Below are 22,532 nucleotides of genomic sequence, written 5' to 3'. Positions count from 1 at the left end.
TCTCCTCACTGCCCCACCTACCAGCCTTTAGGTGCTTTCACCAAGAAAGAAACATATTTAACAGATAAAAAATCACAGCCAGATAGAACTAGTAGGTTCTAGTGTTCTATAGCACTGTAGGGTAACCATACAATAATTTATTGTATATTTTCAAATAGCTAGAAGAGCAGATTTCCAATATTCCTAGCCCAAAGAAATGATACACATTTGAGATGAATATGCTAATTACCCTGATTTGATCATTACATTGTTGTATACATGTACTAAAATACCACTGTACCCCATAGATATGTATTATACAATTATCATGTATCAATTAAAAAATAATAAAAGCAAAAAGAAACACATTACTTCATTTCAGAGTCTTTGTGCATGCTGTGTCTTTCTACCTACAATATCCTTCTCTTGCACGCTCCACCAGTTAACTGGTTCACAGTTTCACATTGTTTGGGTCACTGCTTAAACATTATTTCCTTAGAGAAGCCTTTTCTGCCTGATCACTCAAGCTAAAGCAGGGATCCCTATTGCTCTCATAACCATTATTTTCCTTCATAATGCTTATTACATATTTGTGTACTATATTTGTAGATGGTTCTTATGCCTGTTTCTCCTATTAGACTCTAAGCCCCACTGAGTAAGGACGATACTGTTTACATCCCCAGTTCTTCATATGACACTTGGCATTTAAGCTATTCAAAAAAATTCACTGAATGAATTGGAAGAGCCAAGAAATAAATGCCTTGGAAGATGTGATTGCCTAGGGTGAGTATAGAGTGAGAAAGGTTTTTACATTTAAGGGACAGACGGATGAGCCCGAAGGACATTACTATCCACACTACTAGGGCACTTTTCAGACCATTTACATTACAGTATATATCTTATCTCCTGCATCAAATCATGAATTCCTGGAATGAACTGCTGCAATCAGATAGTCTTGGTTGTAAATCTAGGTGATGCCACTTCCTAGAATGCTAAGCCTTCAACAAGTTGATGCAGTAAATCTAAGTCTCAATAACAAATTAAGAATAATAAAATCTACTTCACAGGATGGCTATAAGGAGCATATAAAACAACACAGGTGCACGGTGTCTCATGTGGTCAGGAGTTCAAGACCAGCCCGACCAACATGGTAAAGCCCTGTCTCTATTAAAAATATAAAAATTAGCCGGGTGTGGTGGCACACACCTGTAGTCTCAGCTACTTGGGAGGCTGAGGCAGGAGAATTGCTTGAACCCAGGAGGTGGAGGTTGCAGTGAGCCGAGATCACGCCACTGCACTCCAGCCTGGGTGACAGAGCAAGACTCTGTCTCAAAAAACAAACAAACAAACAAACAAACAACACAGAAAATATCTTAGCAAATATCAAGACATAACAAATATGTCTTGATATGGATATATCCTTTATATGTCCATATTCAGTAGAATCTCACCTTCCTTAGAGTACACTCTAACATCAGGAAGGTGTAAATCGATATATAGCCAAGTTACCCTTTAGTTCCTTAAACTGCCCATAAAGCACACATATATGGTTTTGTGTATACAACCTCTCTTTAGCTCCCAACACTGAAGTTTTTCCTTAATTTGAAACAGGCTACTTTATATGATTAGAACCCCAGATTAAGCTGTTGGTTTATGTTTGGGAGCTATGTTGGAACAACAAAAACTGCCCAGCACAGTGGCTCACACCTGTAATCCCAGTGCTTTGGGAGGCTGATGCAGGAGGATCACCCAACGTCATGAGTTCAAGACCAGCCTGAGCAACATAGCAAGACACTACCTCTACAGAAAATTTTCTTTTTTTTTTTTTTGGAAACGGAGTCTCGCTCTGTCGCCCAGGCTGGAGTGCAGTGGCCGTATCTCAGCTCACTGCAACTTCTACCCTCCGAGTTCAAGTGATTCTCCTGCCTCAGCCTCCCGAGTAGCTGGGATTACAGGCACCTGCCACCATGCCCGGCTAAATTTTTTTTTGTATTTTTAGAGACGGGGTTTCACCATCTTGGCCAGGCTGGTCTTGAACTTCTGACCTCATGATCCACCGTGCCCAGCCTAAAAATTATAGCTGGGAGTGGAAGCATGCATTTGTAGTTCGAGGCTACAGTAAGCTATGATCACAACACTCCACTCCACCCTGGGCAACAAAGCAAGACCTCAACTCTAAACAACAACAAAAACCACCACTGTTTTTGTTAGCTTGACAGATGTACAGCTACATTATGTGCATTAAGGCAGGCAAATCTAATCTATAGAAATAGAAGTCAGAAAAATAATAACTTGGGAGGAGGAACAGTATTGAATAGGAAACTTTCTATCAAGGAAACTTTCTAGGCCAATGAAAATGTTGTATGTGTCTTGGTCTGGGTGCTGGTTACCCAGATTTAACTTAAAAAAACAAAATCAAGACTATTTTTACCCAACTTTCACAGCAGCATTACTCATAATACTCTAAAAGTGGAAACAACCTGTATGCCCATCAACAAATGAAAGTAAAATGTCTTATTGATACACACAACAGAATGCTATTTGGCAACTTAAAAAAATGAAGTACTGATACATGCTACAACAATGCATCAACTTTGAAAACATAATGCTGTATGAAAGAAGCCAGTCACAAAAGACTACATATTGTATGATTCCAAATACATGAAATGTCTGGAATACACAAATCTATATAGACAGAAAATAGGATTGTTGCCTAGGGCTAGGATGGGGGTCGGAGATGGAATGGGGAGTGACTGGTAAGATAATGAATTTTCTTTGTCGGGTCATGGAAATGTTTTAAAGACTAGGTGATGGCTGTACAACTGTGAACATACTAAAAGCCACTGTATTGCATACTTTAAATGTGTGAAGAGTTAAATCGACAACACTGAACTACGAAAATAAGCACTTAACATTTTTTTTTTTTTTGAGATGGAGTCTTGCTTTGTCTCCCAGGCTGGAGTGCAGTGGCGCAATCTCGGCTCACAGCAACCTCCACCTCCCAGGTTGAAATGACTCTCCTGCCTCAGTTTCCTGAGCAGTTGGGATTATAGGGGCATGTGCTGCTACGCCCAGCTAATTTTTGTATTTTTAGTAGAGATGGGTTTTCGCCATGTTGGCCAGGCTGGTCTCCAACTCCTGACCTCAAGTGGTCCGCCCAGCTCAGCCTCCCAAAGTTCTGGGATTATAGGGGTGAGCCACCACGCCCGGCCCAACACTCATCACTTTATTAACCTCATTAATTACCTTCGAAAACATGTTAAGTATAAATTTTAAAAGTGCAATTGATTAAAAAACACATAACTTTCAGCCAGGCGTGGTGTCTCACGCCTGTAATCCCAGTACTTTGGGAGGCTAAGACAGGTGGATCACCTGAGGTCAGGAATTCAAGACCAGCCTGACCAACGTCGTAAAACCCCATCTTTATTTAAAAAAAAAAAAAAAAAAATACAAAAATTAGCCAGACGTGGTGGTGGCTGCCTGTAATCCTAGCTACTTGGGAGGCTGAGGCAGGAGAATCGCTAGAACCTGGAAGGCAGAGGTTGCAGTGAACCGAGATTGCGCCATTGCACTTCAGCCTGGGGAAGAGAGCGAGACTCCGTCTCAACCAAACAAACAAACAAAAAACACCCTCCAGAATGCCGTGCGCAACATGCTGGATGGAGAGCTGCTCAACTGCTACCTGTACCTGAGCACCAGGGAGCACAGCGAGCTGGCGAAGAAGACTGGCACCACGCCCGACATAATCCTGGACAACTTGCTGGAGACAGACCGTGTCACCACCCACTTCTAGCCCCGTGGATGCCGTTGCCACCAGCACCACCACACTACCTCCCACCCCATTTTGTACAAAACACAAGGAAAACATTTTGTTTGAAACAAAAAAGTAACTTTATAACTTTCATACAACTAAGCTAGAGTAAGAATAAGAAAGAAAAGATATTTCTGCTAGCGGGGACATATAGCACAGGCAATCTCAACCAGGAACATCTATCTAGCTGTCCCATACACATTTCTACCCACCTGAAATTCCTAAGACAGGAAGACTTGTATTCTCCCAAAGAAGGTAACAAATGAGGGCCAGATGTGGTGGCTCACACCTGTAATCCCCGCACTTTGGGAGGCCGAGGCGGACAGACAACAAAGTCAGGAGTTCGAGACCAGCCTGGCCAACATGGTGAAACCCCATCTCCAACAAACATAATTAGCTGGGCGTGGTGGGGGGGGGGGTGCCTGTAATCCCAGCTACTCGGGAGGCTGAGGCTGGAGAATGGCTTGAACCTGGGAGGCGAAGGTTGCAGTGAGTCAAGATCGCACCACTGCACTCTAGCCTGGGCGAAAGAGTGAAACTCCATCTCAAAAAATAAAAATAAGCTAAATTTAAAATATCACTAGCATCAATCTTTATCACAAAAACCCTCTAAAATTTGGGCAATTATGATATTATTGTCAACAATTTGGCAAACATCAATACAGGCCTCAGAAGATGCTACAATAGATCTTTTACATGAGTCAAAATATAAATGTAACTTCTGGATGCTGCCCCTAATTATATGCCCAGTAGTCCCCTTCTCAAGCTCCTGGATTCTAACATAGAACTGAAGCACCAAATGAGTCATTATACATCATTAATTAGGGTTAAACCTCCTAATACTCTACTTTTAAAAGCTCCTAACCATAACGCAAAACCACCTTCCTACATATCTTTGAACCTTCTCATTATCTGTCATCAACCCAGATAATTTCAATAGTCACCCTTAATTCATCGCATCAAAATTCTTCAACAGGCCGGGCGCGGTGGCTCAAGCCTGTAATCCCAGCACTTTGGGAGGCCGAGGCGGGCGGATCACAAGGTCAGGAGATCGAGACCATCCTGGCTAACACGGTGAAACCCCATCTCTACTAAAAAATAGCCGGGCGAGGTGGCGGGCGCCTGTAGTCCCAGCTACTCGGGAGGCTGAGGCAGGAGAATGGCATGAACCCGGGAGGCGGAGCTTGCAGTGAGCTGGGATCTGGCCACTGCACTCCAGCCTGGGTGACAGAGCGAGACTCCGTCTCAATAAAAAAAAAATAAAAAAAAAATAAAAAAAAAATTCTTCAACAAACCCAACTCCATTCTTCTTACTAGTACTGATAATGCGCCAGACACTATGAAGAAAAAAAAAGATCAGTATGAAGTTATGTCGGGAGTTTAATTCCAATTGGACTAATAAGTAAAATTTCAAGTTAGAACCTAAGGGACGTAAACTCAGAAATCGGAGAAAAGACTTTGAACAGTGAAAGATAAAAATGAATTGGTAGGGCCGGGTGCGGTGGCTCACGCCTGTAATCCCAGCACTTTGGGAGGCTGAGGCGGGCGGATCACAAGGTCAAGAGATGGAGACCATCCTGGCCAACATGGTGGAACCCGTCTCTAAAAATACAAAATTAGCTGGGCATGGTGGCGTACGCTTGTAGTCCCAGTTACTTGGGAGGCTGAGGCAGGAGAATCGCTTGAACCTGGGAGGCAGAGGTTGCAGCGAGCCGAGATCACGCCACTGCACTACAGCTGGGAGACAGAGAGAGATTGTCTCAAAACAAAAGAAAAAAAAAAGAAAAAAATTAGAAATTGCTTTTCGAAGGTTACCGATAGTTTAAGGCATTTTCCCAGAAAGTCTTCAGTTTGTTTAACCTCTCTCATTTAGGAGTATCAACATCCCTTTCTTTTTTCTAAACTTTTTTTACTCATTTTCAAAGTAATTCATGCTCATTGGTAGATAATTTCTTCAATCTATGTAAAAAAAAGGAAATTAAGCCTGTTGTGGTGGCTCGCGCCTGTAATCCCAACACTTTGGGAGGCCGAGGAGGGCGGATCACCTGACGTCAGGAGTTTGAGACCAGCCTGGCCAATGTGATGAAACCCCATCTCTACCAAAAATATTAAAAAATTAGCCAGACATGGTGGTGGTTGCCTGTTAACCCAGCTACTCTGGAGGCCAAGGCAGAAGAACTCCTTGAACCCAGGAGATGGAGGTTGCAGTGAGCTGACACGGTGTCACTGCACTCCAGTTTGGGCAACAGTGAGACTCCATCTCAAGAAAAAAAAAAAGAGAAAAAGGAAACTAACCACTAACCACAACAACCTTCTTAAAATTATCTTTCTTGGCTTCTCTCTTACTTTTATGCACAAAATCCCAGTTTGCTTTTTCAGATGTTTCTCAAAGTACTCAAAATAGACATGGTTGAAAGTTTAGCCCTCTAGTCCATCTCATACCTTTGGATCATACTACTATAATTACCTGCCTGCAGAAGAATATCACTTTTCCATTGCTGCTTTCTCTCTTAAACTTCAGCTCCACATTCCAATGGCCTGCTAGACTTTTTCTACTTGATGTTTACCAGCTCCTCAAACTAGACACCCTGTATGTAATGCATGTCTTCAAAATCAGTTTTCCCTCTAGACCCACATTTTCCAATGTAATCACTAATGTCAATATCTTTTAAAACTTACTCTTCAAACCTGTACCTTTTTTTTTTTTTTTTTTTTTGGAGACAAGAGTCTTGCTCTGTCGCCCAGGCTGGAGTGCAATGGAGCAATCTCGGCTCACTTCAGCCGCTGCCTCCCAGGTTCAAGCGGTTCTCGTGCCTCAGCCTCCTGAGTAGCTGGGATTATAGGCACGCAACACCACGCCCGGCTAATTTTTGTATTTTTAGTAGAGACAGGGTTTTGCCATGTTGGCCAGGCAACCCCCGATCTCAGGTGATCCTGAGATCCACTCACCTTGGCCTCCCAAAGTGCTGGGATTACAGGCCTGAGCCACCGCACCCGGCCAAAACTGTAATTTTGTATTATTTCTCTCCACTGAAATATAACCAAAGAGACTTTCAATTAGCTACTATACTTCAGACCATTTTTAAGGAACATAGGAGGTGGAAGAATGCTGTGATATCAGATTTTTACATAAAATACAACCAGGTAATTTCAAGAACGAAGGAACTTCTAACCTTTGTTGTTATTAAAGCATTTGACAAGCTGGGCACAGTGGCTCACACCTGTAATCCCAGCACTTTGGGAGGCCGAGGTGGGCAGATCACCTGAGGTTGGGAGTTCGAGACCAGCCTACCAACATGGAGAAACCCCGTATCTGCTAAAAATACAAAATTAGCCAGACGTGGTGGTGCGTATCTGTAATCCCAGCTACTCAAGAGGCTGAGGCAGGAGAATCACCTGAATCTGGGAGGCGGAGGTTGTGGCGAGCTGAGATTGCGCCATTGCACTCCAGCCTGGGCAACAAGAGCGAAACTCCGTCTCAGAAAAAAAATAAAAAAAATAAAAATAAAGAATTTGACAAAGGCAAATATGACATCTACTTTGGCTACATGAAATATGAGGCACAGTGAGGTTAAGTCATTACAGTCATAGACTCAGGACAAGGCTAAGGCTCTTCACTGTGTCCCCCTGCCTTTGTTAAAAAACAGTAATATGTCAGGTGCAGTGGCTCACACCTGTAATTCTAGCACTTTGGGAGACAAGGCTGGGCAACAAAGACAGACCTCATCTCTACAAAAAATCAAAAACTTAGCCAGGCATGGTGGTGCACGCCTGTAGTCCCAGCTAGTTGGGAGGCTGAGGCAGGAGGATAGCTTGATCCTAGGAGAGTCAAGGCTGCTGTGAGCCATGTTCATACTACTGCACTCCAGCCTGGGTAACAGTGTGAAATCCCATCACAAAAATAATAATAATAATAATAATTATTATTATTATTATATTATTTTACAATATTATTTTTATGCTTTCCAACTAGGAAGTTTTATGTTGTTTTTTTTTTTTAAGATGGAGTCCCACTGTGTTGCCAGGCTGGAGTGCAGTGGCGTGATCTCTGCTCACTGCAAGCTCTGCCTCCCAGGTTCATGCTATTCTCCTGCCTCAGCCTCCTGAGTAGCTGGAACTACAGGCGCCTACCACCATGCCCAGCTAATTTTCTGTATTTTTAGTAGAAATGGGGTTTCACCATGTTAGCCAGGATGGTCTCCATCCTGACCTCGTGATCCACCCGCCTCAGGCTCCCAAAGTGCTGGGATTACAGGTGTGCGCCACCACACCCAGCTGGAACTTTAATTTTATTTTTCTTTTTTTGAGACAGTCTCGCACTATTGCCTGGGCTAGAATGCAATGACGGGATCTTGGCTCACTGCACCTCCGCCTCCTAGGTTCAAGCGATTCTCCTGCCTCAGTCTCCCAAGTAGCTGGGATTACAGGCACCCACCACCACGCCCGGCTAATTTTTCATATTTTTAGAGACAGGGTTTCACTATGTTGACCAGGCTTGTCTCGAACTCCTGACTTCATGATCCGCCCACTTCAGCCTCCCAAAGTGCTGGATTACAGGCGTGAGCCACCGCACCTGGTCTCCAACTAGGAACTTGAAAAAAAAAAAAAACTTTTTTATTAGAAATTGTTTAGCAGCCAGGTGCCATGGCTCATGTCACTACAAGAATTTTTTCGTAGTGACAGGGTCTCCCTATGTTGCCCAGGCTGGTCTCGAACTCCTGAACTCGAGTGATCTTCTCCCTGCTTTTACCTTCCAAAGTGTTGGGATTACAGGCGTGAGCCACTCCGCCCAGCCTCTTTCAGATCTTTAACAAGCTACATCACTGAATAACTTGCTATCTAAGAGCCAAAGTATCCAGGGACTTTCCTTCTCCCAAATTCAGAACAGTAACTTTAAAATATTCCTGGTGAAGGAATGTTATCTAAACTACAGGCTACTCTGGTCTTCTTTTATTGCTTTATTTCTAAACATTCCAAATTATCCTACAAATATGCCATTATTTTACACTTCTCCAGACCTAAGATTTTCATTAATTAAATATTTTTAATAAAATGAAAGCAAATGAACCATTTATAAGTAAGGTATATCACATACAGCAGTAATAGTTAACTGTCTGTGACAATCCCAAAAGTGAGCCAGGATAGTGTGAGTTTAAAAAAAAAAAAAAAAAAAAAAAAAAAACCCCAAAATATCAAGAAACTTATCAAAAGCAAGTTCACTTTTTCATATAAAGCATGTGAGAAAGTAGCCCTGCTGCCTATATACATAAAACCATTAGGCCGAGCATGGTGGCTCAGGCCTATAATCCCAGCACTTTGGGAGGCCAAGACGGACGGATCATCTGAGGTCAGGAGTTCGAGACCAACTGGGCCAACGTGGTGAAACCCCAAGTCTACTAAAAATACAAAATTAGGCCAGGCACAGTGACTCACGCCTGTAATCCCAGCACTTTGGGAGGCCGAGGCGGGTAAATCACCTGCAGTGAGGAGTTCAAGACCAGCCTGGCCAACATGGTGAAATCCCATCTCTACTAAAAACACAAAAATTAGCCGGGTGTGGTGGTACATGCCTTTAATCCCAGCTACTTGGGAGGCTGAGGCAGGAGAATTGCTTGAACCCGGGAGCAGAGGTTGCAGTGAGCCAGATGGCGCCAATGCACGCCAGCCTGGGCAAAAAGAGCGAAACTCCACTGAAAGAAGAAAAGGTATATATATATATATATATATAACCATTATATAAAATATTGAGCTTAGGAACTAAGAGTCTAAATGTCCTCTGGGTAAACCCTCTAATTCTACTTACAGCATTTTTCTTGGCTGCAAATACAACAGGGGAGAGACTATTGATGCCGAGATCATATCCACCTTAGCCAAAATCAGATCCAATAGTTTCCTTATCCAAACTTTACATATAGTTTTATTATAGTACTGACCACATGTATTGTAAGGGCCAGTGACATAGTGATTATGGAGCTCTAGAAAGAAAGTGATCATGAATTTCTCTGCATCTAACTACTTAGCTCAGTGCCTAGCACACAGACATTTGCTGTTACATGAACCAGACTGGGAATTATCCTTCGGAATGAGTATTTCATAAGTATCTTCCTGGCATTATATTTAAAAATGCCAGCTGGTGCAGTGGCTCATGCCTGTAATCTCAACACTTTGGGAGGTCAAGATGGGTGGATCACTTGAGGTCAGGAGTTCCAGACCGGCCTGAGCAACGTGGCGAAACCCCGTCTCTACTAAAAATACTAAAATTAGGCCGGGCACGGTGGCTCAAGCCTGTAATCCCAGCACTTTGGGAGGCTGAGACGGGTGGATCACGAGGTCAGGAGATCGAGACCATCCTGGCTAACACAGTGAAACCCCGTCTCTACTAAAAAATACAAAAAAAAATAGCCGGGCGAGGTGGCGGGCGCCTGTAGTCCCAGCTACTCGGGAGGCTGAGGCAGGAGAATGGCGTAAACCCGGGAGGCGGAGCTTGCAGTGAGCTGAGATCCGGCCACTGCACTCCAGCCTGGGCCACAGAGAGAGACTCCGTCTAAAAAAAAAATAAAAAAAATAAAAAAATACTAAAATTAGCCAGGTATGGTGGTATGCACCTTAAGTCTCAGCTACTCAAGGGGCTGAGGCCTGAAAATCGCTTGAACCTGGGATTGGAGGCTGCAGTGAGCCAAGATCGTGCCACTGCGCTCTAGCCTGGTCAACAGAGTGAGACCCTGCCACAAAAATAATAGTAAATGTTTAAAAATAAATAAAAGAGCTAAAGCCCATATTGCTATTTACTAGTATCATAACAGTAAGTCATAAAGCCTATTACTGGCAAATTAAGGAATAACAATAACAAAAAATAATAAGTCATGACCTCATGAAACTTAAAATTATAGTGGAGAGAACAAAAGTAAAATTAGGCCAGGTGTGGTAGCACATGTCTGCAGTCCCACCCACATGGGAGGCTCAGAAAGGAGGAGGCTGCTTGAGGCGAAGAGTTCTAAGCTGTAGTGTACTATGTAGTGCACCAGAGTCCACTGCACTCCAGCCTAGGCAACACAGCAAGGCCTTGGCTCTGAAAAAATTAAAAACAAGCTTGGGCAATACAGTGAAACCTTGTCTCTACAAAAAATACAAAAACAGTTGGGCATAGTGGCACGTCCCTATAGTTTCAGCTACTTGGGAGGCTGAAGTGGGAGTGTTGCTTGAGCCCGGGAGGGAGAGGCTGCCATGAGCCATGATGGTACTACTGCACTCCAGCCTGGGTGACAGAGCAAGATCCTGTCTCAAAAAATAAATATAAATAAATAGGCTGGGCATGGTGGCTCATGCCTGTGATCCCAGCACTTTGGGAGGCCGAGGCGGGCAGATCATGAGGTCAGGAGTTCCAGACCAGCCTGGCCAACATGGTGAAACTCTGTCTCTACTAAAAATACAACATTAGCCAGTTGTGGCAGCAGGCACCTAATCCCAGCTACTCGGGAGCCTGAGGTAGGAGAATCGCTTGAACCCGGGAGGCAGAAGTTGCGGTGGGCTGAGACTGTGCCACTGCACTCCAGCCTGGGTAACAAGAACAAGACTCCATCTCCAAAAAAAAAAAAAAAGGCCAAGTGCGGTGGCTCACGCCTGTAATCCCAGCACTTTGGGAGGCCGAGACGGGTGGATCACGAGGTCAGGAGATCAAGACCATCCTGGCTAACACAGTGAAACCCCGTCTCTACTAAAAATACAAACAATTAGCCAGACGTGGTGGCAGGCACCTGTAGTCCTGGCTACTCAAGAGGCTGAGGCAGGAGAATGGCGAGAACCTGGGAGGCAGAGCTTGCAGTGAGCTGAGATAGCGCCACTGCACCTCCAGGTCTGGGTGACAGAGAAGCTCTGTCTCATAAAAAAAAAAAAAAAAATTATTTATTTTTATTTTATTTTTTCAGATGAGTTTCGCTCTTGTTGCCCCAGGGCTGAGTGCAATGGGGCACGATCTTGGCTCACCGCAACCTCTGCCATCCCCGGTTCAAGCGACTTTCCCTGCCTCAGTCGCGCGCTCCCTAAGTAAGCTGGGATTACAGGCCGTGTGCCACACGCCAGCTAATTTTGTATTTTTAGTAGAGACGGAGTTTCTCCATGTTGTCAGGCTGTCTCTGAATCCCGACCTCAGGTAGATCCGCCCGCCGCAGTCTCCCAAAAGTGCTGGGATTACAGGCATGAGTCACTGTGCCCGGCCAATTTTTAAAAATTAATTAATCAATTAATTTTTTTGAGATGGAGTCTCACTCTGTTGCCCAGGCTGGAGTGCAGTGGTGCGACCTCAGCTCACCACAACCTCTGCCTCCCAGGTTCAAGCAATTCTCCTGCCTCAGCCTCCCGAGTAGCTGGGATTACAAGCATGTGCCATCGCCCCCAGCTAATTTTGTATTTTCAGTAGAGATGGGGTTTCTCCATGTTGGTCAGGCTGGTCTCGAACTCCCAACCTCAAGTGATCAGTCCGCCTTGGCCTCCCAAAAGGCTGGGATTACAGGCGTGAAACACCACACCCGGCCAAATAAAATTAATTTTAAAAATAAACCAAATGTGTATAACAAATCAGTGCTATAGAGGAAACCAAGTGAAAGGAGATAGGGAGTATGATGGTCAAGGAATTCCTCAGTGATAAGGAAATATTTGAACAGGGATGGAAGGAAATGAGAGAACAAGTTAGGGGGTTAACTATGTGAAAGGAGTTCCAAGGAGTTAAGTGCAAAGACTCTGAGGCAGAAGCGCTATTTTATTTTGACACTATCTACACTATAAACACTTTAATAACATTTACAAATTTTACATTGAGTCAGTGATTATTTCACTTAGTGAAGAGATTCATTCAAACGTCAATGATCTTTTTCTTTGGTTCTAAATGAACCAAAACACAGCCTCAGTGGAATGACAGACATCATAGAATAATTCCTTCTTCTATCTTCTTCAAAGCAAGAGCCTTTCAGAAATGTTACTTCCTCATTCTTACTATATTCAAGACTTATCTGAGATCTGTCTCCCAAATCAATGTTCTGCCACAAGAAAGTCAAAGCAAAAAATATTTAAATGGAAGAAGGGAGAGGGAGAAGCAGTGTATTAAAATGGAATGAAAGTAAATACACTAATAGAAAATTTACCTTAGGAAGAATATTTAAAAATCTAAGTGTTATAATTGAAAGAAAGGTATGAAATGTAAATAGCTAAGGATTACAAAAGTAAAGGCCATGCAATAAATTTTCTTTGACAGATTAGCGGTGTTCACTGTTTGACAGTATTCCAAAACAGTAGTTTAATGGTTAAGTAAAAAAGGCTTTGAATGCTATTTTGATCATTTGTTTATTTTCCAAAAACCAGCTTGTGAAATACCCTAGGTCTCTATTACAAGATGTTAGTGCATATACTAGACATGCAATGTCTATCTGAGGAATAAATGAATATCAGATTTTCAGGAAGTATTATTTCCCCAATTTTTGTAGAAGCGAACCAACTCTTTCAAGTACTCACTTTTAAAATCAATAATTACACTCAAGTATAATTAGTCAAAATAATATGCGATTACAGCAAAGTCATGATAGAAATGACCGTGACTGAACTTTCAGCTTTTCTAGGCTTGTAACTGCATTATTATTTAACAAGCAAAATAATGTTCACCTTAACCCATGTCTATCACAAAGCAAATCAAAACAAAAAGTGATCCGTTCCATAGCTGTGTAATGGTTCAAAATAGTAATACGGTTCAACTCACTACTTTATATCCAAAAAAACTAAGCTCCTCCCAAGGTGACTCTGAGTCTAAAAATTTGAACACATAATCATCACTTCGTGTGGTATAATGATCTAATTTACATATAAAATAGATTTAACATTCTCAAATAATTTTACATTTAATTTCTGTAAACTCTGTAGGTAGTCTTCTTGAACTGTAAGTTCCATGAGGGACGGATCTCTAGTGCAGCCCTTTACACTGAAAAAGTCCAATTAGTAACACTTCTGCTGTTTCTGGTAAGTCAATATAAACAACGTTTTTAAATTATTTACCAGCTAAAAGACGCATAAAATAGTTGAATTTCTATTTTAAAGTGTGATTTTTCAGTTAAAAAATGTACACTAAAGTTCAATAAAGCTGGCAGATTCAGCAGTATGCTAAAAGACAGTTACTAACTGGCAAAAAAGTTACAGCAGCCCTTTTAAGGAGGCTTTAAAATACTGATAATTAATACATAAAACTGCAAAAGTTTAGAAACAAAGAATGACATTGGAGATAGTACAATAAATATTCATGCAATAAAGCTGTTTTCCAAGGAGCGGTCCCCCCAAAATATGGGGAAAAAAAAAAAAACAACCTTCAGAGAATGCAATATCTGAACTGATAAGGAGCTCGGCACATTCCAAGGCACTCAGACTTAACATTATCGCACCTGACTGTCACAGCAACTCTGTGGCGTAATTTTATGAATGGGAAAAACTCAGGATCAAGAGGTTAAGTGACTGGCCCAAGGTCACTCAAGAAATCAATGGTGCAGCTATACCTAGAAGGGTGCACTTCACCTGATTCTTTCCACTACATAAGCCAGCCCTCCGACTGAAGCATTATGACAGTGGAAGAGCAGGGATCAGACTCTGAATGTCCCGCACTACCCCTGTCCTACTAATGAGGCGCGGGTTTGCCTTTGAAAGCCTTCCCTAGCAACTCAGACAGAGAGAAGGAAGTTGTACCCGAGGCAGGCCACTGATCAGCCCAGCCAAGTGACAAGGATGACAGGCGCAGCCCCCAAAGGACCGATCGGCATTCCCAGGAGACCCTCCAAACCCTGCGACAGCGAGACTGGTCTCAGAAACGTCTGAAAAACCTCCCAGTAAGTTTCGCCCCGTCCTGGGCGTGAGGAACGAGCTGGGCATGAGCCAGAGGGCGGCGGGCCACCCTAGCCGGCCATGTGTCCAACCCGTCACGCCCGCTTCGCCTCAGCCGGCTCCTCATGCCTAGACCGCAGTCAGAGGCCCAGCTCAGGATCCGAAGCAAAGGCAGCCCTGGCTGCAGCCACCACCACCATATCACATCGAGGCGCCCCGGCGTGGAAGTCGCCGTCAGATGTCCGCCCCACCCTCCTGTTGGGGCCCTCAACGACGTCGTCCGCGCCTCCGGCCAGGCCCCGGGGGCTCGGCCTGCCACCTCTGTCTGCCCGCCTGCCCGCCGCCACCGCTAGCCGGGCGTCCTTACTTCATTGAGCTGGCGCTCCGCGGCCTCACGCAGGGCTGGGTCCATGGTGCCCCGCAGGGCCTCGATAATGGTGTTGGGGTCCATCGCAGCGCGGACTCGGTCAAACCCGGGGTTCGGGTGCTACTGGGCCAGGGATAGCGCCACTCACTGCGCACATGGACCCGCCGCGCTCCGCAGCGGCAACCGGCGCGAAAGGAAAGAGAAGCTCCAAGGCCCCGGATAGAACCTCTTCGCCTCGGCGTGGAGGCGGGAGATGCTCCGGCGACTTCCTGTGGGCGCGCCTGCGGAGCACTTTGGGAGATGTAGTCCACAAAACACTGTCCGCAGCCCACGTGACTGCCTGAGCTGTCGTTCCTACAGAGAAGTCTTGCTATTCAAAAACGAAAAATGTTCAAATTCCGCAAAAAGAAAAGCAAAACAATCAGTTACAAAAGGTTTCACAGTGATCATAAATGGAATCAGATACAGTGGTGCAATCTATTGCTAATGGCTGCGTAAATGAAGGAAACTCTGAAAATCAATTTGAGATGTGTTTCTGATTGCCATTAAAATGTTTACACTGCCGGGCGCGGTGGCTCACGCCTGTAATCCCAGCACTTTGGGAGGCCGAGGCGGGCGGATCATGAGATCAGGAGATCGAGAGCATCCTGGCTCACACGGTGAAACCCCGTTTCTACTAAAAATACAAAAAATTAGCCGGGCGTGGTGGCACACGTCTGTAGTCCCAGCTACTCGGGAGGCTGAGGCAGGAGAATCGCTTGAATCCGGGAGGCGGAGATTGCAGTGAGCCGAGATCGTGCCATTGCACTCCAGCTTGGGCAACAAGAACGAAACTCCGTCTCAAAAAAACAAAACAAAACAAAACAAAAAATGTTTAAACTCTGACCCAGTAATTCCACTTATGAGACTTTATCCTAAGGCAATAACACGGAAGATTTGAAAGGTTTTTTATCACATTACATGTTGGTAATTACCAAATACTGAAATTATGGCTTTTTATTGAGCATCCAAATTTTAATTGGGACTTTATATAAATCACCTCTTAATGCAGAGTAAGAGCATAATCCCTATTAAAATTTACCTTCCTAGCCGGGCGTAATCCACCTGTTGAGGCAGGAGAATTGCTTGAGACCAGGAGTTCAAGGTGGCAGCCTGTTAAGATCATGCCTGTGAATAGCGACTACACTACTGCCTGGGCTACCTAGCGAGACCCCATCTCTTTAAAAAAAAGAGGGAGGGGGGAGAAAGAAAGAAAGAAAGAAAAAGTCCTCTTTTATAACAGCCAAGAAAAAGTTTGTTTCAGAAAGGTTAAATAACTTACCCAAGGTCACGTAGTAAGAGGTTCAACTAAGATTTCAAACCTAGGATCTTTGTTTTCAAACTTTCCATTGTTTCCACTAAATCACTCTGCCTCTGAAGAGAAATGTTGAACAATATAGGACTGGTTAAGCAAATAGCAAGAATCCAGTAAATTAAATATTTCACAGCCATTAAAAAGTATAACAAAAAAGTATTTGTGTAAGGATATGGCTTTGTAACATGGACAAAGACTGAAAAGCAAGGTTGGCAAATGAAAATAATTTATTTTCTATTAATAGGATGGTGAAATTTGGAGTAATTTCCTTTCATATCTGTTATTATTGTAACAAAGTTATATAAACAGGTATACTTAAAATTAATTGTAAGCCTTCAAATACAATTTGTTAAATGATCGCTTATTGTTTTTAGTTTACAAAAAAAAAAAGAAGGAAAGGCACACGAAAGCCTTTCCCTGGAGCGGTGGGTTTTGCAATGTTACTACCTTCTATATGCCAGCCACTGTGCCTGGAAGACAGAATTATTCCTAACTTAGGCCAGGTGTGGTGGCTCACAATGGTAATCACAGCAATTTGGGAGGCTGAGGTGGGTGGGATCACCTGAGGTCAAGAGTTTGATCGAGACCAGCCTGGCTAACATGGCAAAACCCCATCTCTACTGAAAATACAAAAACTAGCCAGGCATGGTGGTGCTCACCTGTAATCCCAGATACTCAGGAGGCTGAGGCAGGAGAATCACTGGGACCAGGGAGGCAGACGTTACAGTGAGCTGAGATCGTGCCAGTGCACTCCAGCCTGGGCAACAGAGCAAGACTCCGTCTCAAAAAAAAATTTACAAATGAAGAACCAAGCCTCAGGCTACTTAAATTGTGAAGAGTCAGAAAGTTTTCATAATAATAACCTGTAAAAAGTGTAATAGTATTACAAATACAATCTGTTTAAGAATTCTCCTCTCCCTGAATTGTTTGAACCCGGGAGGCAGAAGTTACAGTGAGCTGAGATCGTGCCATTGCACTCCAGCCTGGGCAACAAGAGTGAAACTCTGCCTCAGAAATAAAAAGAATTTTCCTCTCCCTGCTCCACTGCCCAAACTGAGGCCCTTGAAAACAGGATTATGTTCTATTCACCTTTGTATCCTCACCTCCTACCACAGAGTTAGAATGTATAGGAGCAGTTTAAAAAATTCTTTAGTGAATAAATGAAGAAAGGAATTAATAAACTAGTAATGACTTTTAGGCGGCTGAGCCAGAATTGAAGCTTCATTCTTTGTGATTCAAAAGTTATTCCATTATACGCCTAGATTCCAGAATTGACTTGTATATCATGGAATTGTGAAGATATTAGCAGAGCACAATGTGTGTGAAAGAACCTGGCACATAGAAAGTAGTCCAAAAATGTTGATTTCCTCTCCCTAAAACTGAAAGGGAAAAGAAGTGGTGGTGAAAAATATGGTTTTAAGCTATAGTGCTGGGAACAGGGAGCCAGCGAGGCTTGCAGATCTACAGCTGGCATGGGGCCTGTGTCTCATTCTTCAGAGAGAACAGAGCACACTGGGTACAAGATCCTGTCTGGGGAGCCAGCATTCCTGTATTCACAAAAGGAGCTTGGCCCCAGGGCCCATTCAGGAGTTAGCTGGTAGAGTGATTAGCACACTCAACCTCTTTGTAGATTTTAGTTTTATTTTGTCAAGCTGGTGACACAGACAATGTGACTTATGTGACTGGAAGTTTCCGTGTGAACTCCTCTAGGGCAGGGACCACATCCATCTTTTTGTGGTAGACACCGAAATGAATGAGTGCTCAATAAATAAATATGATAAGACTAATGAAAAAAGTTGTTTGTTAAGCCACTGTAAACACAATTACATAATCTTATGGTGTCCCACAATCTCAATCCCCAGCACTACAGCCAACATAGGTATCTAAGCCTCCTTAGGCAAGGTGAAGGCTGAGAATTCAGAAGAGCATAAAACATAGTCTCAGAGTTGATTCTGAGGTAGGATGAAATTAGACAAAAATTAAGAAGAGATGCGGCCAGGCGCGGAGGCTCCTCACGCCTGTAATCTCAGCACTTTGGGAGGCCGAGGCTGGCAGATCACGAGGTCGAGAGATCAAGACCACCCTGGCCAACATGGTGAAACCCCGTCTCTACTAAAAATACAAAACTCAGCTAGACATGGTGGCGCGCACCGGTAGTCCCAGCTACTCGGAAGGCTGAAGCAGGAGAATCGTTTGAAACTGGGAGGTGGAGGTTGGTTGCAGTGACCCGAGATCACACCACTGCACTCCAGCCTGGCAACAGAGTGAGACCCACCTCAAAAAAAGAAGAAGAGCGCCTGTGGTCAGCAGTTAGAGACCAGCCTGGTCAACATGTTGAATCCTCGTCTCTACTAAAAATACAAAAATTAGCCAGATGTGGTGGTGTGCGCCTGTAACCCCTGACATCAAGTGATCTGCCTGCCTCGGCCTCCCAAGTGCTGGGATTACAGGCATAAGGCACCATGCATGGCCAAGGCTACAAATCTCCACAGCATATTACTGTACTGAATACTGTGAGCAATTGTAACACAATGGTAGTATTCGTGTATCTAAACATAGAAAATGTACAGTAATATAATATGCTATTATAATCTCATGTTCACTGTCCTGTATGCAATCCATTCTCCCATTCTCGACTAAACCATCATTACATGTTGCATAACTGTAATAGATTTTTACATGTTGCTTTCCTGGGATAAACCTCATTTGGTCATGGTGCATTGTCATTTTTACATATTACAGAATTCAATTTGCAATTTTTTTTTTTAACAGAGTCTCACTCTGCCACCCATGCTGGAGTGCAATGGCATGATCATAGCTCACTGCAGCCTCAAACTCCTGGGCTCAAGTGCTCCTTCTGCCTCAGCCTCCCAAGTAGCTAGGACTATAGGTGTATGACACCATACCTAGCTAATTTATTTTTTTAAATTTTGTAAAGACAGGATTTTACCATGTTGCCAAGGCTCGTCCCAAACTCCTGGTATCAAGCAATCCTCCCACCTTGGACTTTAGAAACTCTGGGATTACAGGTGTGAGCCACGGTGCCTAGCCAATTTGCTAATTTTTTTTTTTTTTTTTCTGGGAAATGGAGTTTCACTCTTGTCACCCAGCTGGAGCGCAATGACACAATCTCGGCTCTCTGCAACCTCTGCCTCCTGGGTTCAGGCAAGTCTCCTGCCTTAGCCTCCGGAGTAGCTGAGATTACAGGCGCCCGCCACCACATTTGGCTAATTTTTGTATTTTTAGTAGAGACGGGGATTCAACATGTTGACCAGGCTGGTCTCTAATTGCTAACCTCAGGTGATCCACCCGCCTCGGCTTCCTAAAGTGCTGGGATTACAGGCGTGAACCACCACTCCCAGCCCACTTTTTCTTAAGTCAAATTTGGCAGTCTGTGTCTATCAAGGAATATGTCCGTTTCATCTGAATTTTCAGATTTATTGGCATAAAGTGGTTCATAATATTCATTTATCACTATTCTGATGTCTACACTATCTGCAGTGATATTTTCATCCTGATATTAGTAACTTGTGTTGCATTTTGTGTCTTTTTTACTGGATATTGATATGAATTTCAAGTTGTTGAGTGAGTGAGTTTTCTTGTTTTTCTTTAACAAATGTTGGGATTTGACCTAGTTAGCAATTAAGTTATAGAGTTCAGTTTGATACTTACAAATCTTGTTTAAAGTTTTTTTTTGTTTGTTTGTTTTTTTTTTTTTTTGTTTGTTTGTTTTTTGAGACGGAATCCTGTTCTGTGACCAGGCTGGAGTGCAGTGGCATGATCTCAACTCACTGCAACCTCTGCCTCCTGGGTTCAAGCGATTCTCCTGCCTCAGCCTCCTGAGTAGCTGGGACTACAGGTGTGTGCCACCACATCCAGCTATTTTTTTGTATTTTTAGTAGAGACAGGGTTTCACCATGCTGGCCAGGATGGTCTCGATCTCTTGACCTCATGATCCACCTGCCTCGGCCTCCCAAAGTGCTGGGATTACAGGCGTGAACCACTGTGCCCAGCCAATTAAAGGTTTTTAAGATCAAGTCTGCAGGGGTTGGGGGGGCAGAGGGAGGGAGAGCATTAGGACAAATACCTAACGAATGCGGGCTTAAAACCTAATGACGAGTTGATAGGTGCAGCAAACCACCATGGCACATGTATATCTATGTAACATGTTCTGCACCTGTATCCTAGAACGTAAAGTCAAAAAAAAAAAAAAAAAAAAAGAGGAGGGCCGGGCACGATGGCTCATGCCTGTAATCCCAGCACTTTGGGAGACCGAGGAGGGCAGGTCACCCGAAGTCACGAGTTCGAGACCAGCCTGACCAACATGGAGAAACCCTGTCTCTACTAAAAATACAAAATTAGCTGGGCGTGATGACACACTCCTGTAAGCCCAGCTACTCGGTAGGTTGAGGCAGGAGAATTGCTTGAACCAGGAGGCGGAGGTTGCAGTGAACCAAGATCACTCCAGTCTGGGCAACAAGAATGAAACTCAGTCTCAAAAAAAAAAGCTATACAACCATAAATAAATAAATAAACGAAAATATCAAGTCTGTTAGTATCTACTATAGGGCTATTTTACTGTACAACTAATGTGTGGCCTTTTGGGGATTTCTACTGATGCCCCCCAAGTAATCAACAAGCTTTCTCTAATCTAGTGTCCTAGTCCTATGAGAGCTCTAGGAACTCTTTGGCTAACCCCTTCCTTGGTTATTATTTGTCCAAGCTGTGAGGTTTCACCCTGCATATAACCATCTTAATATTCAGAAAAGGAGGAGGGGACCCCATGTGGATTTCTGGAGCTCTTTTTCCGTGTAACTCCTCTTTTCAAAAATCATACTGCTATAACCATTCATCTCAGCCTTCTAAACTTCAAACTCTTTCTCCTTGACCCAGTGAGACCACAGTGATGTTTATGGGAATCCCTTCCCTATGCTATGATTAAGTGTGATTAAAATTATTAATATTGATGTTATTTGTCAACAACATTAATTATTAATCTTAACATTATTTTAATATCATCATTATTTATTTACTATTGATTTAATTAACATTACCTACTATTATTATTTTTATTAATAATAATGATATTACTATTAATTATTAATAGTGATCTTTAATATTTATGAATAATATTAATTTTGACTATCATTATTATAAGTATTAATATTGATGATACTATTAATTACTATTATATTTATTAATATCAATAACTAATATTGTTGTTCCATCAATCCAGAGGGAGAGGATGATATTACTCCCAGTATCACACGAGTTGTAAAACCCCTTCAATATTTTGCCTACAATCCCGAGGGGAGAGGATGATATCGAAGAAGGTGTACACCCCCGCTGTGACATTATTATCGAAGAAGGTGCACACACACCCCCGTGACATTATTCCCAATATCCACATTGGAAGACGGTGATATTACGCCCAATATCGCAGGAGATGTACACCCACCATGGGATATTGTTCCTTATACCGACAGGGAGAGAGAATGATCTAACTCCCAGTATCTCAGAAGGTGCACACACACCTGTGATATAATTCCTGATATCCAGCGTGAAAGAGGCTGATATTACTTTCAATGTTGCAGTGGGTGTACACCCCACCACCCCTTGGTATTGTTCCTAATATCCGGGGGAGTGGGGGAAGAGGATGATATTACTGACGATCTTCTGTGATATCCAGGGGGTGAGTGGATGATATTACTCCCAATAATGTAGGAACTATACACCCACCCTGTGATTTTGTCCCTAATAACCACGTGGGGAGAGGTGATATTACTCCGAATATTACAAGGGGTGTACACCCCGCCTGTGATATTGTTTCTTATATCCAGGAAGGGAGAAGATAGTATTACTACCAATATTGAAGAGATGTACAGCCCCCCATGGGATATTATTCTTAATCTACAGGTTGAAAGAAGATATTACTCCAAATATAACAAGGGCTGTACCCTCCGCCTGTGATATGAATCGTAAAATCTAGAAGAAGAGAGAATGATATTACTCCCAATACTACATTGGGTGCACACCACCCACCCCGTGATATTGTTCCTATCATCTAAAGGAAGAGATGATGATATTACTCCCAATACCGCAGAAGGTATACAACCCCCTGTGATACTGTTCCTAACCACTACTGGGGGAGAGCACGATATTACTTCAAA

At 43.2% G+C, this 22,532-nt stretch overlaps 1 protein-coding gene across 1 annotated transcript in view; it reads right to left on the bottom strand.

The window, feature by feature from the left end:
• Positions 1-15,265, bottom strand: part of IPO7 (importin 7) — a 64,223-nt gene extending 48,958 nt beyond the window's left edge. Inside the window, exon 1 of the mRNA XM_017891442.1 lies at positions 15,009-15,265. Within this exon, the coding sequence (XP_017746931.1) occupies positions 15,009-15,092 (84 nt within the window). The 5' untranslated portion in view covers positions 15,093-15,265. The remainder of the gene's footprint in view (positions 1-15,008) is intronic.
• Between the last annotated feature and the right edge of the window lie 7,267 nt (positions 15,266-22,532).

The sequence above is a fragment of the Rhinopithecus bieti genome, unplaced genomic scaffold, assembly GCF_001698545.2.
Source record: "Rhinopithecus bieti isolate Rb0 unplaced genomic scaffold, ASM169854v2 scaffold_20891, whole genome shotgun sequence".
In the NCBI taxonomy this organism is placed as follows: domain Eukaryota; kingdom Metazoa; phylum Chordata; class Mammalia; order Primates; family Cercopithecidae; genus Rhinopithecus; species Rhinopithecus bieti.
This window is presented reverse-complemented; position numbering and strand designations above follow the sequence as displayed.